Source organism: Sceloporus undulatus, chromosome 3 (assembly GCF_019175285.1).
Source record: "Sceloporus undulatus isolate JIND9_A2432 ecotype Alabama chromosome 3, SceUnd_v1.1, whole genome shotgun sequence".
NCBI lineage: Eukaryota > Metazoa > Chordata > Lepidosauria > Squamata > Phrynosomatidae > Sceloporus > Sceloporus undulatus.
The window spans coordinates 194,760,968-194,780,052 of NC_056524.1; the positions used below are offsets into that span (position 1 = coordinate 194,760,968).

At 41.8% G+C, this 19,085-nt stretch overlaps 1 protein-coding gene across 1 annotated transcript in view; it reads left to right on the forward strand.

Moving 5' to 3' along the window:
• The window catches only part of ATE1 (arginyltransferase 1), a 120,644-nt gene that overhangs the window by 84,756 nt on the left and 16,803 nt on the right, over positions 1–19,085 (forward strand). Inside the window, 1 exon segment of the mRNA XM_042457572.1 lies at positions 13,650–13,770. Coding sequence (XP_042313506.1) covers positions 13,650–13,770 — 121 coding nt within the window.

Sequence of the window (19,085 nt, forward strand, 5' to 3'; positions counted from 1 at the left end):
AGACTTTCCCCCTCCTTCTCCCTCCCATTTTGCAGCCATACATTTTCCAGCTGCTGGCCTTTGCTTTGGCTCCTATTGCCTTGTCTCCTCTGAATGAATGCCTGGAGGAGGTAATGGGCTGGATGAGGAAAAACAAATTAAAACTGAATCCAGACAAAACAGAGGTGCTTGTTATCAAGGGTCCTAATTTGCAAATAGAGGTGTATAAACCAGTTCTAGATGGGGTTACACTCCCCCTGAAGGACTATGTTCACAGCTTTAGGAAATATCAGCCCAGGTAGATGCAATGGTCAAGAGTGCTTACTATCGGCTTCGGCTGATAGCCAGCTGCACCCCTTCCTAGATCTGGAGGACCTAAAGATAGTAGTGCATGCACTGGTAACCTCAAGGTTGGACTTCTGCAGTGTGCTTTACATTGGGCTACCTTTGTGCCAAGTTCAGAAACTTCACTTGGTTCAAAATATGGTAGCCAGATTGGTTACAGGAACATCCAAGAATTAACATATTGCACTCATACTCAAATCACTCCATTGGCTGCCAATTAGTTTCTGGGCAAAGTACAAAGTGTTGGTTTTGACCTTTAAAGCCCTACATGGTTTGCGTCCAGGTTATCAACAGGATCACCTTCTCCTGTACAATCCACCCTGAATACTGAGGTCCTCCTGGAATATAAGACACATTTGATGACCCATCTCTTCCAGCAGGCCTATCCAGGCAGTTTTTAATCATGATTTTTAAATGTAAATTTTATATTTAATTATTGTTATACGTATTGTAATATAAATATTACATAGATCTCTTAATATGTGTATTTTATGTAATGGTGGTGTTTTAATTATGTTGTAACCGCTCGAGCCATGAGGAGAGACGGGTAAGAATTATTATTATTATTATTATTATTATTATTATTATTATTATTACATGGCCACTCTGCAGTGGTAAGGAGGTGGACTGAGCACCCTGTGATGGCATCATGGCCCTCTGGGGTTCTGCAAACTGTAGGTTAAGAACAACTGTATTGCCACCCTACTCTAAAAGCTTCTGCTTACAAAGGCTTCCTCAGTCCTACTTAATGGTGGGGTGAGCACTGGTCCTTCTTTGATCAATAATTATCTCACAGATACATGGGTTGCCATAAGTCAGAAACGACTTGAAGGCACACAAGAACAAATATATTATACAAATAAGGAAATCAACAGTATATTTTGTAAGTGGATTGACTCACTGACCAAACTGAGGCGAGTTACATACCGCCATTTGGGACGTCTTCAAGACGTTTTAGTTTAAAAAGGGGGCGTCTCTTCTAGACGCCCCTACTCCTGTTACGGACTCTGTCCGTAACAAATGGCGGCGGCTGTTCCACACGGCCACCGCCATCTTGATGTAACGGACGCTCTGAGTCCGCACGTCGCACCCCGGAAATGACGCCGCGAGTGCGCAACTAGCGCCTCGTGGCGTCTCTTCCGGGGAGCAAGAAGGAGCGCGATTTTCGTGCTCCTTCTTGGCAGCGTCCGGGAACTGCGTTGTTTGGCTGCTGCGGTTCCCGGATGCTGCAACCGGCAGCGGCGCAAGACGGCCCCTTCTGGGCCGTCTGTAACGCGCCTGAGTTTTGCAGTCATATAGTACATATAAAGAACAAGGCTGCTAGTATGCTATATAGAAAATGAAAGAAGGAGCAAACAACAGGATGAGAAAGTAAACAAATACGAAAACCTGTGATGGCCTTCTCTTCCACTATACTGAGAAATTCATAGGTCTCTGATATCTTGGAAAGAGATAAGCAGTGGAAATAACAGAGAAGGGACAGTATTTTGCTTTCCACCTGCATTCATTCCATCTGTGTTGAGAGAGGTTAATCTTAGGAGAGCCAAGGAAGTTAACAGAATCAGGTGCTTGGCAAGAACACAAGTACTCACATGGCTTCTTTTTTAGCCTAAGAGGAATAAAAGACGACAATATCTCTAACAGCAAAAGTTTAGGAGAACAAAGAGCATTCATGTTAACAACCCCACTTGGTTATCTTCTACTCTGGTTTTCTTATTTAAAATTACCCAAGATAATATTTATTTACCAATGTACTTTTTAACAATCTTTGTCTATAAAACAAGTCTTTCTTTTACTGTCATTAGGGCAGCTCTTCAGTCAGTGTTTTTCATTTTTGTCTAAAAGCTGGGTTGAAATTTTATGAATGGCTTAGTATTTTACAAATTTGTATATTATCACCAGACATTTCTCTGCAATGGTCAGTCTTTGAGTAATAGTTTTCACTTTTTCTGGAATGGTGTCTAAAGGTCTATGATGTGTAAGTTACATTTGTATAAAAGATACACTGCTATTTTTAAAAAAGCAAATGAGACCAAAGACAGTAATTGAGCCCTGAATACTTATATGCATTATAATAAAACTATAGACTGGTTGTTGTGAATGGATGAGATCCTTTTCTTCCCCTACTATCCTGTCCATTCACCAAAGGCAGTAGAAAAGGCAAAATCAAAAAGCAAAGAACAGAAGAAGAAAAAAATCAGCAGGGGCAACAGGAGGTGGTGGCCAACAGCTCCAATCTGCCTATTCCTTGAATGCTTTGCTTTGTGTGGTAGAAATGTCCTCAGAGCCAAAGTCGCTTGGAAAGTTTCCTCTTCCACAGGACAGACGGCTAAGCCAGCTGACCTCCACCCAGAGTGTCTTGGTTCCAAGGTTCAACCCCTTTCCAAAATTAGGCTTTCGGGGAATAGGCAGCTGCCTCTTTCTCTTGTTGCCATTACTACCTTCTTGAACAGAGAGAGTTTCAAACCACTCACATACTAAATTCTTATGGGAGCTGCTTATCACTGTAAGATATACTCAATATTTCCTTCTTAGGAAAGATATGTGAGTTAGGTTACTAGTCAATTTCAGCCACTTAGATGGAATGCCTTGATTTCCTTCATTCTGGACTGTAATGGCTGTGACCATGCTGACAGATAGCCTATGCCAAAGTAGACAGATTTCAGGCTAGTAGAACTCTTAAGATCCACCAACCAAACTGTGTTGTACAATGCATGTGGTGCACAGGCAGACAGGCTCAGAGGGGCAGACATTTACAGCGCTTTATAAATAAAGGTTAATAATAATAATTGAGCAACATGATGTCTCTCAGCATATGTGTAGCCCAAGATTGTATGATACAGTTTGCATTTTAACTGCATAACTTGCTTAATTTTGTATAGTTTATATTTTATGACTTTTAGATTGTACACCATTGGCAGATTACATGCTGTTTTGACAATGCCTGTAAAGTGCCATGCAAATTTATGGTGCTATATAAATGAACATTGATGATGATAATGACGATGACAATGATGATGATGATGATGAATTTTAGAAACAGGTTGGTAAGTCATTTTGCACAATAATCCATTCCTGGGGTCCCTGAACCAACCTGGGAGTCAGAAGCAAAAAAAAAAAAAAACTGTTTCATCCTGAAAATATCTCATTATTCCTTCTAGGAGCCCTGGAAACCCCCAAAATATAGTGAGAATGCCACTATGTCCCCTAGAGTGTGTTTGAGGGGGCAGAGTTTTTTTTCTAGTAGAATTTTCCTGGGGGGGGGGGGGTCATGTGGCCTTCTAACCTTCCATAGTTGTATTCCCACGATCTAGAGATTTGAATTAAAGGTTTGTCATGATGCTGATGACACAGCTCTACATTAGCTGCCTTAACTGAATTGATGCATGTTATTGATAAATGGACAGGATAGTCAATAAATTGGCAAGAGAAAACTATCCTAACAAATAGAGGAAATACTATTCAGTTGTTCTGGATAGTAAAGCACACTGAAAAAAACAGAGATCTGGCTTTCTTAGCCCAACTGGAGCTAGTGGTACAAAGACTGTTCTGCCATGAGTGTTGAGTCAGCTACAGCCCTTGTTGGATAATGATAACCTGGTCACCATTATCTTTGTTCTCCTGGTAACCTCTCAGTTAGAAAACTTCAATAGGCGGGATTTGCTTTTTAAAGCTATTTGAGAATCAGTTCTTTCAAACTAGAGCTGTGAAGTTATTAGCTAGAACTGGTTGGTGGAAATGGATCTCACTACTTCACAGACTATACTGGCTTCCAGCCTATTTCACAGTAAAATTCAAAGTGCCAGTGCTTACTTTAAATCTACAAACTGCTTAGAACTTGAGTACCTAAGACCACTAGTCTCCCTTGAACCTACCAGTGAAGTTATCTTCAGAGGCCCTTTTCCAGGTGCTTTTACCATGTTTCATTCAGATTATTTTTAAAGCTTACAGAAATACACTGAAAGTGAGGGCTATTGTATTTTGAAGGTTAATAAATAAATTTCTAAAGCAGGTTTCCACAGCATTATATTTAAAGACTGGTTGCACCCCTAGAGGGCTTGGTTACAGAAACTGGGGTCAGCCCTACCATTAGGCTGATGTGAGAAACTGCTTCAGGTTGGAGGTGCTGATAGGTATGGAACAGTAGCAGCAAGTTGTTGGAGGCCAGAGCATGTGCAGTGAGTGGATCATGTTGTAAGGTCCACTGTCCCCATGTGCAGAGGATGATACTATCACATTTCAGACACTGAAGTGTCAGCATTTGATTTTTGTGTGAGGACTGGAGGGAGGAGTGCATTCTTAGTCTTTGCCTTAGATTCAAAATATTATGGTCCATTCCAAATGTGCATGTTCCCATATCTCTGCTGAAAGTCTTATTTTTAAACCAGTTCTTATATAGCAAAATAACACTTGCATACTGTACTTTTATAAATTTGGGGAAAATTTGAGGTTTCCCAAACCCATTAAATTTTTCAGAAGGAATAGAAGGATGAATCTATCAGGGCTTTCTCTCACTTCTGCATGTCTGCCTTCCTTCTCATCTCTCTAAGGCCTGTTACAGACTGCCAAAATAAAGCTGCTTCGGGTCTCTTTGGAGGTATACTATTTAAATAATGCATGCGTCCTAAGAATCCATAAGCTGCACCAAAGCTGCACTCCAGTTCTTAGGAATGGAGTGTGGCTTTGGCGCGACCTCTGGACACTTAGGACCCATGCATCATTTAAATAGCATACCTCCAAAGAGACCCAAAGCAGCTTTATTTTGGCAGTCTGTAACAGGCCTAGGTTCAGAGAAATGTAATGAGTTTGCTGCCTGTTTTCACTGACTAGCTATCTGCATATATGGGAGATGGAAAGCTGGGAGACTGAAAGGTTTATGGAATGAGGAAAGAGGCCTAACAAAAGAGATACAGAGATCTTGAGGAGAAGGAACACAGCTAGGGAAATGGAGGAAGGAACAAGTGGGAAGTCAGAGTCTGGAGTACAAGCCTGTGGAAACACAAGCCTGTGGGAATGCAAAAAAAGCTCTCTGTGGGATGTGCAGGGGCTAATATATTGGGTGTAAGGATTACTGAGATGAGGAAAAAGAGGTAGCTAAGATAAGACATGCTGATACTGCTTTGAGGAAATTCATAGTGGTAACTGAGTGGTTATTAAATGTGGTTCACAAATATACATATCTGATCACTGTAACGTCTGGAGGGAGGGAAAATGGAGAAATATTTTTCTATCCCTGCTCTATCCCTTTGTAGGCATGTAATTCAAGCCCCGAAGGGGAGTAACAGCTTTTGGAGGTTGGAAACATAATCCAGATAAAATAGAAGTAGTGTTGGTTGAGACTCCTGATTTCCCTTGTGGTTTCTTTTGTCTCACTGGTTGTTGACAGGGTTATACTCCCAATGAAGAATCAGGCATGCAGCTTGGGAGTGTGCCTGGATTCACTGTTGTCTGTGGTAGTGCAAATGATTTTAATGGCTGCCTTCAGATAGCTTCAGTTATAGAGAAACAGATATACAGATAATACACATACATGTTATGTCCAGTAGAAAGTATGCATGTTTTAACATAATGTAATAAACCCATGAGATATAAGACTGTAGGTGGTGCACAGGAACACAGAAAGACCAAAGAATGACTTACTAGATTACTGTACTACACCCTTGTACTGCTGCTGTTCCACTTTAACTGCTCTGGCTGCCTCCTGTCGCGTTCTGGGATTTGCAGTTTAAGGAGGGGCATTTAGAATTCTCAGCTAGAGCGCTCTTAGGCCTCACTCAACTACAGACCCCAGAATGCAACAGGAGGTGGCAAGAGCAGTAAAAGTGGAATAGCAGCACTATAAGAGTGTAGTGCAGTAATGTGGTTAGAGTAAAACAGCATATGCTTGTTGATTCTCCCTTAATCAGAATTCCAAAATAATCTAAAATCCAACTTTTTTTCATGGATGCTTTCTAGTGATTCATTGTACACAAACTTTGTTTTGTGCACAAAATTATTAAAAATACTATGTATAAAATTACCTCCAGGCTATAAAGTATATATGAAACATAAATGGATTTCATGCTTAGTTAGGTCTCATCACCAAGATGCCTCATTATATATCCAAATAAAATAATAAAATCCAAATAAAAAAAATTAAAATCCAAAACACTTCTGGTCCAAACCATTTTGGATAAGGGAGATCTAACTTGTATGTGTATATTTATGTGTGTGTGCCTATGTGTGGATGCATTTGTTGTGTACCTTCAAGTTGTTTTGGACCTCTGGTGACCCTAAGATGAAGCTGACAGGGGTTTCTGGGCAAGATTTGTTGGGGGAAGGGGTTGCCTGTTCCTTGCTATGAGGCTGCGAGAATGTGATTTGACTGGGGTCATAGGTTTCAGTGGGTGAGTGAAGAGTCGTAATCCAGTGTTCAAATCACAACACCCACCCACCCCGGCACACATATATAATTTCCATGTATAAAAGCAATGCTTTTGAACTGGAGAGAAATATAAATTTGATGTACATAGTAATTTGAGTGATGCATCCCAGGTCCAAAACATTTCAGTAATTGCCTGGCCATGCTAATTGTGATAAGGAGATTTGTTTAACGTAAGAGTGTATCTAATATCTAGATCACATTTTGACTGTATACTTAGATCATTGTTACAGCTGCATGCACACCTACTCCCAGCAGAACACAGCTGATAATTTACCACACATGCACTTTAAGCTCTTGTATTCACAATGTGAAGTACTGGAGGTGTGAAATAACATTGAGGCAGGAGAGAATGTGCTAAATGGCTTTTTCTGACACTTTTAAGCCCCCCCCCCGGTGTAAATGTTAAATTGGGGGCAACATGACTGCTTAAATTATTGTTATTTAAAAGAGAGCTTGCCATTTAAAATATCCAAGCCTTTGCAGCAGGAGCTTGAACAATGACCAAAATGTGCCAGAAAGCTAGTGTGTAAGGGGACAGGAAAGACTGAACAAAGGCCCAGTTTGGCTGTCAGAAGTACACCCACTAGCTTGTGTGCTTCTCCTCCTTATCCCTCTCCCCCTTACCAATAATTATACCGTTTTATACTAGTTTAGCTGTTATGCTTAGTTAGAGATGGGAATGAGAAGGAGAGAGAATTGATTATTTAAAATGGTCAATATTTTTGTTATTGTGTACCTTGGAGTCATTTCCAGTTTAAGGTGACCTTATGGAGTTTTCTTGACAGGATTTAGAGGGAGTTTGCATTTGTCTTCCTCTGAGGCTGAGAGAATGTGACTTGCTCAAGGTCACCCATTGGGTTTCCATGGCTGAGGGGGATTTAAATCCTATTCTCCAGAGTTGTAGTCTAACACTCAAACCACTACACCACAGTGGCTCCCTATTAACACAATATAATGAAATAATAGATGTTTTCACTTTCTTTGATTTCCTGATGAGAATTTGATAGATAGATAGATAGATAGATAGATAGGTAGGCACGGTACAGAGTGCCAAAAAGAGCTGCCCCAGCACCTCTCTTAGCTCCATGGGAGTGCCGCAGCAACCAAATTGTGCGGCGCTGCTGCACAGCAAAAAAGGAGCGCCCGGAAGCAGCTCCTTTTTGCGGTGACGCTGCGACGCCACAAAGCGCCAGTCAGCACAGTGACGTCACAGCTGCGCCGTGCTGTTTGGACATGGCGCACCTGGAACGTCATTGTTGCGCACACCGTCTGTATGGCGCTGCGCAGCTGCAGTGCACCTATGACATGCTTGGGTTGTGGAGCGTGTGGACGCCCCGGCCTCGAGCAACCCTAGCATGTCATAGGCATGCCGCAAAGGGCCCATCTGTACCGGGCCATAGATAGATTCTGTAATATCACATCACAGGGGGTATGAAACCCCCTGTGATGTGATGGTAACATCACATCACAGGGGGTATGAAAGCTTGTTAGAACGTCTGTGATTATTCTTTATGAAATGTAATAAATTTGTTGTTCTACAAAGAATTTTTAGGAACGCTTTTCCGAGAGAATGTTTGAAGTGGGTAATCTATACAGACAGACAGACAGACAGAGGCTGAGTCTCCCTTATCCAAAAACATATCTGCTACCAGAAATGTTTTGGATTTTGGATTTATTTATTTTGGTGGGATTTCGGAATATTTGCATATACATAATGAGATATCTTGGAGCTGGGATCCAAGTCTAAACATGAAATTCATTTATGTTTTCTGTATAATCTATACATATAGCCTTAAGGTAATTTTATACATAATATTTTGAAATAATCTAGTGAATGAAACTAAATTTGTATACACTGAACCATCAGAAAGCAAAGGTGTCGCTATCTCAGCCTTCCATGTAGATAATTAGTGAGTTTCGAGCATTTTGGATTTCTGAATTCTGGATAAAGGATAATTCCCCCAACAAATGGCTGGCTGGCAGGATGAATAGCTAGCTAGATAGCTAGATAGCTAGATAAGTAGACAGACAGACAGACAGAGACACATACATACTGGAGCTAGTAGATAATTTTGAACTCAAATTGCAAAGACCATAGTTGGGTTCATTATGTGTTATGACACTTAGCTTTAAATTTATCCCTCTTTGCACATACATTGTCAGAAGGCGTTTCACAGAGTGGGATTCCAGGGCCATGCTTATACTCCAACACTGGCTGCACAGGACTGCTGCCCTCGATCCTGCACAACTCTGGAATATTTGGGGCTGAGGTCACTGGCACAGCTCTGTTCTACATAAGAGTCCCCCTTTGCATGGTGTATGAAATGGGATGATACATTCATGGATCTTGTTCAAATGTCTGCTGTTTTTGTGTGGTATATACTACACATAGTTTGGGGGGAGGGAATAACTGTGAACGTACTTGCAAAACACTCTCTTGAGGGGCAGACAATGCCTATCTCTATTTATGTAATGAAATGAGAGAGCAAGGGTCTGTTGTACTATTTTGCTGAAGGGATTCCACTGGTGTTCTCTTTCAAGGAAAAGGCTGAATTTAATAAACCTTTAGATTGGCTCACTTTTTCTCATGGTAGGATTGCCTTTGTCTTAATGCATTGCTGCTGATAATTTGGAGTTATTTTGTTTATGTAATATGAAGGCTTCTCTTTTAAGCAGTTGGCTGGAAACTGAGATGTAGGCTGCCTTAATTCACATTTAATAAAAGATCAATGGGTTTATTGTGGAAAAATAGAACACAGATGTACTCTTTACCTGATAAAAGAATTAAATGTGTATTTAACCTCCTCTGTTTGTTCTGTGCTACTGGTACTTGACCTTCTTTGTTTTTTTGTAACTATTATCTTTCCTTGGAGCTTTTACTTTTCATATTTTGTTAAGTCTGTAAAAACAAACTCTCCTAACGCTCCTTCATCTCAAATATGCACCAAATCCCTTAGATTTTCTAAAATATTTAAAAAGTAAATCTTCAGACTTAAGTTTCATTAAAACCTTTGGCCTTGCCTTCCAACACAAGTTCAGAGGTATTTTTGATTGGTTTTAGCACAGAAACATGAACACAAAGCAAAGCCAAGTGAGAATACCTCAATTAAAGAACCTTAAATCCAAACTGTCAAGCATGCCTCCAGCAGTTTCCAATTAAAAATTCTGCCATTCTCTATATTGGCTGGAATCAATATCATATGTATGGATTTTTCTTTCAGTATACCTTGTAAAGAGGGAGCAACTGACAAGAAGTTGGTAGACTTTCTTTTTAGCAGTAGGAAAAGGGAAACAAGAGAGCAGGGAATCAAAAGTGAGAAAAAGTAAAATTTATAGGCCAAAACTGTAAAGGAGTGGTTATCATTGTTAATGTTAGTTGCCTTAATGCAGTGTCATGCAGAGTACTGGGCAATCTAAACAGCAAATACTTTAAAGATTTCCATCTAGAATGCCAGGTACAGTCGGTAATTCTTATACCCAGATTTTTTATACACAGATTCAAGCATACATGGTTTGAAAATGTTCAAAAAAGTATAAATTTCAAATATCAAACCTTGATTTTCCATTTTTTTATTCAGGACACCATTTTGCTGTGTCATTATATTTAATGGGACTTGAGCATACACGGATTTTGTTATCCACAGGGGATCTTGGAAGGAAACCCCAGCGTATAACAAGAGTCCACTGTACTCAACCTTTTTCCTCAGGTGTTCTTTATTTTCTCCCATATGTTGAATGGAACAATAACTAGTGGTGCAAATGCTTACTTGAGAAGAGCCATTTGATGAAGGTAATTGTAGTGTGATATCCCAAGTATAGTAGGGCCCCATTCTCACTATAAAAAGAATAGGATTGCTAAGCAAATTAAATGATCCTAGTTCCCATTTGAAACTCGTTCCTGTTGCAATGTGATTGAATCTCTCATGATGAAGCGAGGCAAAGGCAAAAAAACCCTGTTTTTCCAGACACCAGCTTAAAAGAGGTTCTTTTGAAAAAATGCGATTCCAAAGCTTGTCGAGCAAGTGGGAACAAAAGATTGGAATTGCAGCATTCTGGAGGGGAGGGACTAATGGCAGAGGGGTGTTTACCATCCCTCCCCATTTTTTTTGGAGATGTCATCCTCCCCCTCCCAAGTGCTGTCTTGTCATTATTGGTGTGATGTTTGGTTCCTTTTTTAAAAATAAATAAATAAAACTAAGCGATGAAGCGACAGAATGGTTTAGCAACTACTTGCAAAGGTGCTAAACCACTCTATTGCTTAATCGCTTAATTGTATTTACAAAAAAAAAGAAAGAAAATAAAACATGCCCTGTCCTCCTTCTCACAGGCCTCACTGCATTCTGGTGCTCTCCATTTCCATCCTCCTCCTTCTCCTCGTCTCCCTTCCTGGCCTGGCGATGTTTGTTCCCCGGCCCCCAAGCTCCCTTCCCAGCCTTGCCTCCGTCTCATCCTCCTCCTCTTCTCCACTCCCCTCCTGCCTTGCCTTGCTCCATTGCCATCCTCCTCGTCACACTATCTCAGCCTCACACTCTCTCAGCCTCAGAACACACTCTTTAATAATAATAAAATAAAATTTTTATTTTTATCCCGCCCTTCCAGGGATCAGGGCGGCTTACAACAAGATTAAAATACATACAATGCAAGACAGATTAAAAAATCCATAAAATACAATAACAAATAAAAAGCCCCTATAGCCCAACCTCATGGCCACGGAAGAGGAGGGAGGCCCACAGGATATTTATTCGGGGAATGCCTGCTGGAATAGGAAGGTTTTGAGATCCTTCCTAAATTGGGCCAGGGTGGTAGATGAGCGGAGCTCAGTGGGCAGCTTATTCCAAAGGGCTGGGGCAGCTGTGGAAAATGTCCTCCGCGAGGTGGAGACTAATCTGGCCCCAGGCACCTTCAGTAATTGCTGCCCAGACGTTCTGAGGGTGCGAGGCGGAATGTACGGGGAGAGACGGTCCCTTAGGTATCCTGGGCCCAAGCCATTTAGGGCTTTATAGGTAATAACCAACGCCTTATATTGGGCTCGGAAGCGAATGGGCAGCCAATGGAGGTCCCTAAGAACAGGTGTTATATGGCTGGTCCTGGGAGCACCAGTGACCAGCCGGGCCGCCATATTCTGCACCATTTGAAGCTTCCGAGTTTGGTATAAGGGTTGCCCCATGTAGAGTACATTGCAGAAATCCAATCTCGAAGTTACCAGAGCATGTACAACAGTCTCTAGGCTCCTCTGGGCCAGATATGGGCGCAGCTGGCGGATCAGCCGAAGCTGATAACAGGTGCTCCTGACCGTCGCATTCACCTGAGCAGTCAGGTGAAGCGACGAGTCAAGAAGCACCCCCAGACTTTCAGTCTCCAAATCCCCCCCCCCCCAAATTCCCAGCCCAATCAAAAGATTTGAAGGGGAGTTTAAAGCGGTGCTGCCAGTGGGAACAACAATCACCTAAAAAAAACCCCGATCACACAGGGTAAGGGGGAAAAAAACCTTTCATACTGAGAACTAGGGGTGTTTTGAAATAGCTTTCTAAACCGGGGCAGGAGCAAATCACGAAGCAATTCATCCTGCCAGTGAGAATGACCCATAGGATTCACAAGTTAAAAAAATTACTTGCACTGCATGTGATATTCTCTTTTCATTTTTCTGTTATTACTGTGGAAGAATTCTGTTGCTTTTGTTTTTAAGGACCACAGCTCATTGTGATCTCCAAATCAAGACAAATGTGCTATGAAAACTATTAAAAAGTTATCAAGATTTGTCTTAAAATATAATGCAGTACAAAACAGTGCTTTGGAAACTTGTAAAACTGTTATAAATTATTTATTATTTATTTTTTGTATTTGCATTTATCCTTTCAATCCATAGAATTTAATTACCAACCAGGAGTCTGTATCTCATACACAAGGCCTTGCACAGAGATTGAAATACAGAGGTGCATGTGCAAAAAAAGCATACATCTTTAGTATTGTTGGAAGTAATCTGTCCTGTCTCCCAGGAAACCGCCATTTAAACGTCACGAATAATAGATTATCCTATAAAAAAACCTGTCCACATATTGCCTTATCTAGATTTTGACAACTGACCGTATGCTAGTACAAAAGTGCTCATGCTTTCTTGTACAGAGAACTGTTTTCAAGATGTTTAAAATAACATTTGAATAGTCAGATGTGTCGTGAAATCATGTAAAAGAACAATCAGGTAGTCTGTTCAAAAGGGGTCCAAATTTTTATTTTGAATATATTCACAAATTTTATTTTATTGAATCTGTAAATAATTATTTAAATGTAGTCAAGCAGTTGTGCTTAGCATCAAATGGTATGCATACTCATTAACCATTTTCACAATGGGGTGATGTCCAACAATCTCTTAACCTTATCTTTCTAAAATAACCACTACATACCACTATAAACCTCACCTGTAAGATTAAACTAGATGAAGTGAAGTGATAAATTTGTTTGCCGAATACAAACAGAATACATTCTACTCTAAAGTAAGACAGAGACTCTCTTTGAAAGCTGCACCTCAAAAAAGTTTGAAAGTTTTTAGAGGTATTTGTTCAAAAGAGATTTTTAAAAAGTTTATTGGACAAATTAATGTTTAATGTTCAGTTTGTGTGCCACTGGTATTACTATTAAAAAAGCAAATGTTCAGCAAAATTTTAATGATAAAGGAAACTAAAGAAGCAGATACAATGCTAACCTTAAAAACAAAAAAGAGGGTGGATCCCAATTCAGAAGGTATACTTACATGTGGGAAAATCAGATGCATGGTGTAGATTAATTTGTTTTGGATTTTCTCTTACAACTACACACATTGTTTTGGAGCCATGCATATTTGGAGAGTTTAATTTTGATTTTTTAAAACTGATATGCGATTTCTTTCTCCCCCCTCCTTTTCTAGGGGCAATATAGACCTTCTGATTTATTGTGTCCCGAAACCTATGTTTGGGTACCAATAGAGCAGTGCCTGCCTTCTCTAGAGCATTCAAAATATTGTCGCTTCAATCAGGACTTAACAGCAGGTAGGTATCTATATTCCATTTTTTAAAAGCCTTTCTCACTATCTGGATGGTCTTTAGGTGTTCTGTGAGTATTCTGTGATGTCTATGTTGAGTCAAATACAGAACAAATATGAACCCTAACCACCCTTTCTGTTTCCAAGTCATCCTCCACATACAGTGCTCAAGTTTATGTGTTAGAAACCAGAAACCAATGCTGAAACAGTATTACGCTGATAAAGTGATGACAGTCCTTCTACCCCAGAGAAAGAGGGTTGGGGGACTCTTCCATACAAATGTTTCTTGGAGCATTTTTATATTCCAGATTGCACAAAGGAATGTTTTTATGAAGAGTAGTGTGGCACTACCTTTACACCGTCGTGCGACTCCATGCTTCTGTAAGGCAAGAGGCTATCCTGGTAGGGTCTCCCATGTCAGACAGGTTTTTGCTTAGATGCCAGACTAAATGTACTAGACACCTACTGGGCTGCAGCAGCAGTGGGGAGGCTGACACTAGCAGAGGATCTCTCAGAGACAATGGTAGTGGAACCATAGCTAACATTTGTTAGTACTGTGCAGAAGGCACAGTAAACTCCTTTTGAATATCTTTTCCCATAGAAACCCTATGATGAGTCAGTCCAAAATGAGACAGGACATAGTACCAGAAGATGACATTCTTGGGTTAGAAGGCATTCAACAATCTACTATATGGAAAGAGCAGAGGATAACTGAGTAGTGTTGTGGCTAGTGACACAACTGGATTCAAGCCCAAAGGACCTTCAGCTGTTGGCTGTCAAAGGATAAAATGCAAAGTCTAATAAAAGAATATCAATAAGACATCAGCGGAAACCCATAAATATCACCATAATCTAAGTTTATGTTCCAACTACAGAAGCAGCAGAAAAAGAAATGGAAAGATTCTGTGCTGGGGTCCCAGAGGAAATTGATCACACACCAAAACAGGACTTGTTGTTAATCATAGGCTATTGAAATGCAAAAATAAGAAACAGAACAGAATCAAGGATTGTAGAAAAAATTGTCCAAGGATCAGGAAATGAAGCAGGAAAGAGAGCCCAACATGGATCTCACATAATGAGTAACTGCAAACACATTCTTCAGGCAATTCAGTATGCAGCTATATACCTGGACATCACCTGAAAGCAAATAGGCTACATAATTGGAAGTAGAAAGTGGAGAAGTTCAATTCTCTCTGCGAAAACAAAACCAGCAGCAGATTGCGGCACAGACTATGAACTGTTACTATCAAAAATTAGAGTAGAGCTAAAGAACACTAAATGAGCCACCATGCCAAAATACAACCTGAAGAATATCCCCATAGAATTTAAAGATTAAAAAAAATAAAAAAATAGATTTGCACAGATTGGCCAGGAGAGTATAATTCTGAATTGAAGCCAGGGACACTATCTACAACCAAAAGGAAAGCAAATTGATGACATATGAAACTTCAAGCAGTTAAGGATAGACGAGAAGCAAAATAGGACAGAAATAGGGTCAGCATCCTGAATGCAAATGTTTGGTGACTTGTTCACTGGGATAAATAGAACTATTATAACAGTCAGTGCATAGAAACTGAAGTGGACAACAAAAAATGAAGAGTAAAAAACCTCTTCCCAGAAATCAAAGGTAAATTTTAACCAAGAGTGGGGATGCTATATGAGACAGTTTAAACCAGGGGTAGGCAACCTTTTTGAGCCGGGGGCCGGGTTGGGGGCGAACCCAAAAAATAAATAATTAAATAATATAGGACAACATTTTCAAATGTAGGACACATTTTTTAAAAAATGGAGGACATGCAAAAAAATTTTGATGATTTTTTCAAAAATGTTAATATAAATGCATGTTTCTTAGGCATGATCAAAATGGAGGACATTTGGGCATTATTCCTAGACAGATGGCAGAAATGTACTTCCCTTTCTGGCCAACCCCCCCTCCCCCCATTCCAAACAGGACATTTGGGCATTGAACATGGCTTTACTTAAGATGGCCTCTTGCATATTTCAGAGGCTTATTGCATAACCAAACTCTTTGGGTTTCACACTGAACATGGGTTCACATGGCTATGCATATTGAACATGTCAAGGTGGTTTCACAGTTCTTGCACCAAGTGTACTTCTCAGAAGTGTGTACTTGGTCAAGGGACTTTGGTTTTTCTTTACTGCACATGAGTTTGTAAAAATCACAGCAATTTACATTGACCTTGCCTCAGAGGCTTTCTGATATCAATATCACTATTAAAGAACCAAAAATACACAGAAAAGGGACTTTGGAAAGTCACACTCTCTTGGCTTAAGAAACAGTGCCTGCATGCCTCTCAAGCTGACTCATATCATCATCATCATCATCATCATCATCACCACCACCACCACCACCACACTATCAATGTCAAAACAAGGGAGACTTGTTAGCATTAAAAGCACCCAAAACACACTTTGGAAGGTGACACTCTCTCGGCTTAAGAAACAGTGCCTGCATGCCTCTCAAGCTGACTCATATCATCATCATCATCATCATCACACTATCACTGTCAAAACAAGGGAGACTTGTTAGCATTAAAAGCACCCAAAATAAAAATTTAAAAAATCTTGAGGCCTCTGGCCACTCACCACCTCTTCCTTCCTCCTTCTGCTCCCCCCTCCTCCTCTTCTTTCTTCTCCTCCTCCCCCTCCTCCATGTGCCGCGCGGCCTGGGGGCGGGGCGGAGGAGGCAGAGGAGAAGGAGGTGGGCGGTGCGGGCCCACGCGGGGAAGCGGGGAGGGCAGCGCAGCGCGGGGCTTCCCCCTTTGCCTCCTCTGCCCCAGGCCGCGTGGCCCTCCTCTTCCTCCTCCGCGTGGTGGAGGAGGAGAAGGGCAGCACGGTCAAGCGGCCCAGGAGGAGGTGGAGGAGGAGGCGGTGGCGGTGGCGGCAGGACCAGGCTGGGGCCGATCCTGCCGCCTCTGCGGGCCGCCTCCGGCCCACGGGCCGGGGGTTGCTGACCCCTGGTTTAAACAATACACTGGGACTGTACTTGGGATAAAAGGCTACCATTAGGACAGAACAGAGGAATAGAATGATTTCCAATAGGCAAGGAGAGGGGAGGGGGTCAGACAAGGCTACATTTTATCAACCTATTTGTTTAACTTGTATGCTGCACATATCATACATAAAGCAGGATTAGACTCAGAGGAAGGAAGCCTGGGAATTGGAGAAAGGAATATCAACAGTTTAAGATATGCAGATGATACCATACTGCTAGCAGAAAATAGCCAAGACCTGGAATGATTACTGGAGAAAATCAAGGAAGAAAGTGTAAAGGCAGATTTACAGTTGAATATTATATAGTTGAACAAAAATACTGTAATGACTACAGATGATTTATATAACTTTAAAGTGGGCAATTGTCCTAGACTGCAGCCAGCACACATCCAAACAAACGCTGATAAGGATGGCTCAGCAAGAAAGGAGCTGGGAGACAGTCTACAGACCGTTCTGTTAGTCCAAGAGAAGCACACCAGAAACAAAGCCAAGGTCAGGATACCAGAGTTCATGGAAGTCAGTTCGGTCCAAGGTCAGGGCAGCCAGAAGGTAGCAAGAGTCCAGTTCGTTCCAAAGTCGAAGGTCCAAGGCAAACAAGGGTTCAAGGAAACAAGAAGCCAGTGCTGACAGCAATCACCAAGAAGGATACTGCAATAATTGCTGGCAAAGAGTTGGCGTTCTGCAGGACGCCCTCCCTTGTGCCAGCTGTGGCTTATCAATAGCTTGCTTCTCTGCAAGCCTCCTGGATCGACACACACAAGCACTCTCAGCTCTCCGCTGCCTAAAGGAAGGAACCTCCAGGCTTGGTTCTTCCCCAGAGTCACCACTAGGCTGCTGAGCCGCAGGAGGAACCCCCGCAGTGCTAGGACCTGGCTGAGCTTCACCCCCTGGACTGGGAGATCAGGGTTGGGGTCTGGCAGGGCAGGATCAGGATCTGGTATCGCCTCCATCTCTTTTTGCACTTGAGGAGCCACAACCTCCTCCTCGTCCTCCTCGTCCTGCTCTTGGCTGGCCATGACAGCAATGAAGACATTGAATTAGTTCAAGATTTCCCATACCTTTGCTCAGTCATTAATCAGAATGGAGACTACAGTCAAGAAATCAGAAGATGGCCAGTACTTGGAAGTGCAGCTATAAAGGAACTAGACAACTGTAAAGGTTAATAACTGAAAATTAAAGTTAGGTTTGTCCTTGCCATCATCTTTCCAATTTAATAAATAATAATAAAAGTTTTATTTTTATACCGCCCTTCTTGCAATCAGGGTGGTGTACAGCATTATACAAAACATAATACATACAATAAAAAACATTTACAGTTAAAAATCACATTAAAACCAATTCTGGCCAGCTTGTCACTGCAGTCAGAGGGGGGGAAGACTAACTGGAACCTGTATCCGGGAATGCTAATTTGAACAAGAAGGTTTTTAATCCCTTCTTGAACTGGGCTAGGGAGGTGGCCAAGCGGAGCTCTCCAGGCAGTGAATTCCAGAGGGTCGGGGCCGAGGTGGTAAAGGTCCTCCTAGATGTGGAGGCCAATCTTGCCCCTGGGACCTTCAATAGTTGCTGCCTAGATGTTCTGAGTGTGCGGGGCAGATTATATGGGGAGAGGCGGTCCTCAAGGTATCCTGGGCCCAGCCATTTAGGGCTTTATAGGTTATAACCAACACCTTGTATTGCGCCTGGAAACGAATAGGCAGCCAGTGCAGATCTTTAAGCACTGGTGTTATATGACTGGCCCTGGATATGCCAGTGACCAGTCTGGCTGCCATATTCTGTACCAGTTGTAGCTTCCGGGTTTGGTACAAGGGTTGCCCCATGTAGAGCGTGTTGCAGAAGTCCAATCGAGAGGTTACCAGAGCATGTACACTGGTGCCTCGGGATACGAAATGATCGGGTTACGAAATTTCCGGGATACGAAAAAGTTGGATTGGCAAAAACTGTTTCGGGTTACGAAATATTTTTCGGGTTACGAAATTCATTTCGGGGCGAAATTCAAATGCTATAGGTTTTCCAGTGCTAACGGAAAGCCTTTTCGGGTTACGAAATTTTCGGGTTACGAAAGGAATGGCGGAACGAATTAATTTCGTAACCCGAGGCACCAGTGTACTACCGTTTCAAGGTCCCTCTGGCCCAGGTAAAGACGCAGCTGGCGAATCAGCCGAAGCTGATAACAGGTGCTCCTGACCGTCGTGTCCACCTGAGATGTAAGGTGGAGCGACGAGTCAAGGAGCACCCCCAGACTGCGTACCGAGTCCTTCACGGGAAGCGTGATCCCGTTCAGGACAGGTGGAACCACCGCCATCCCCG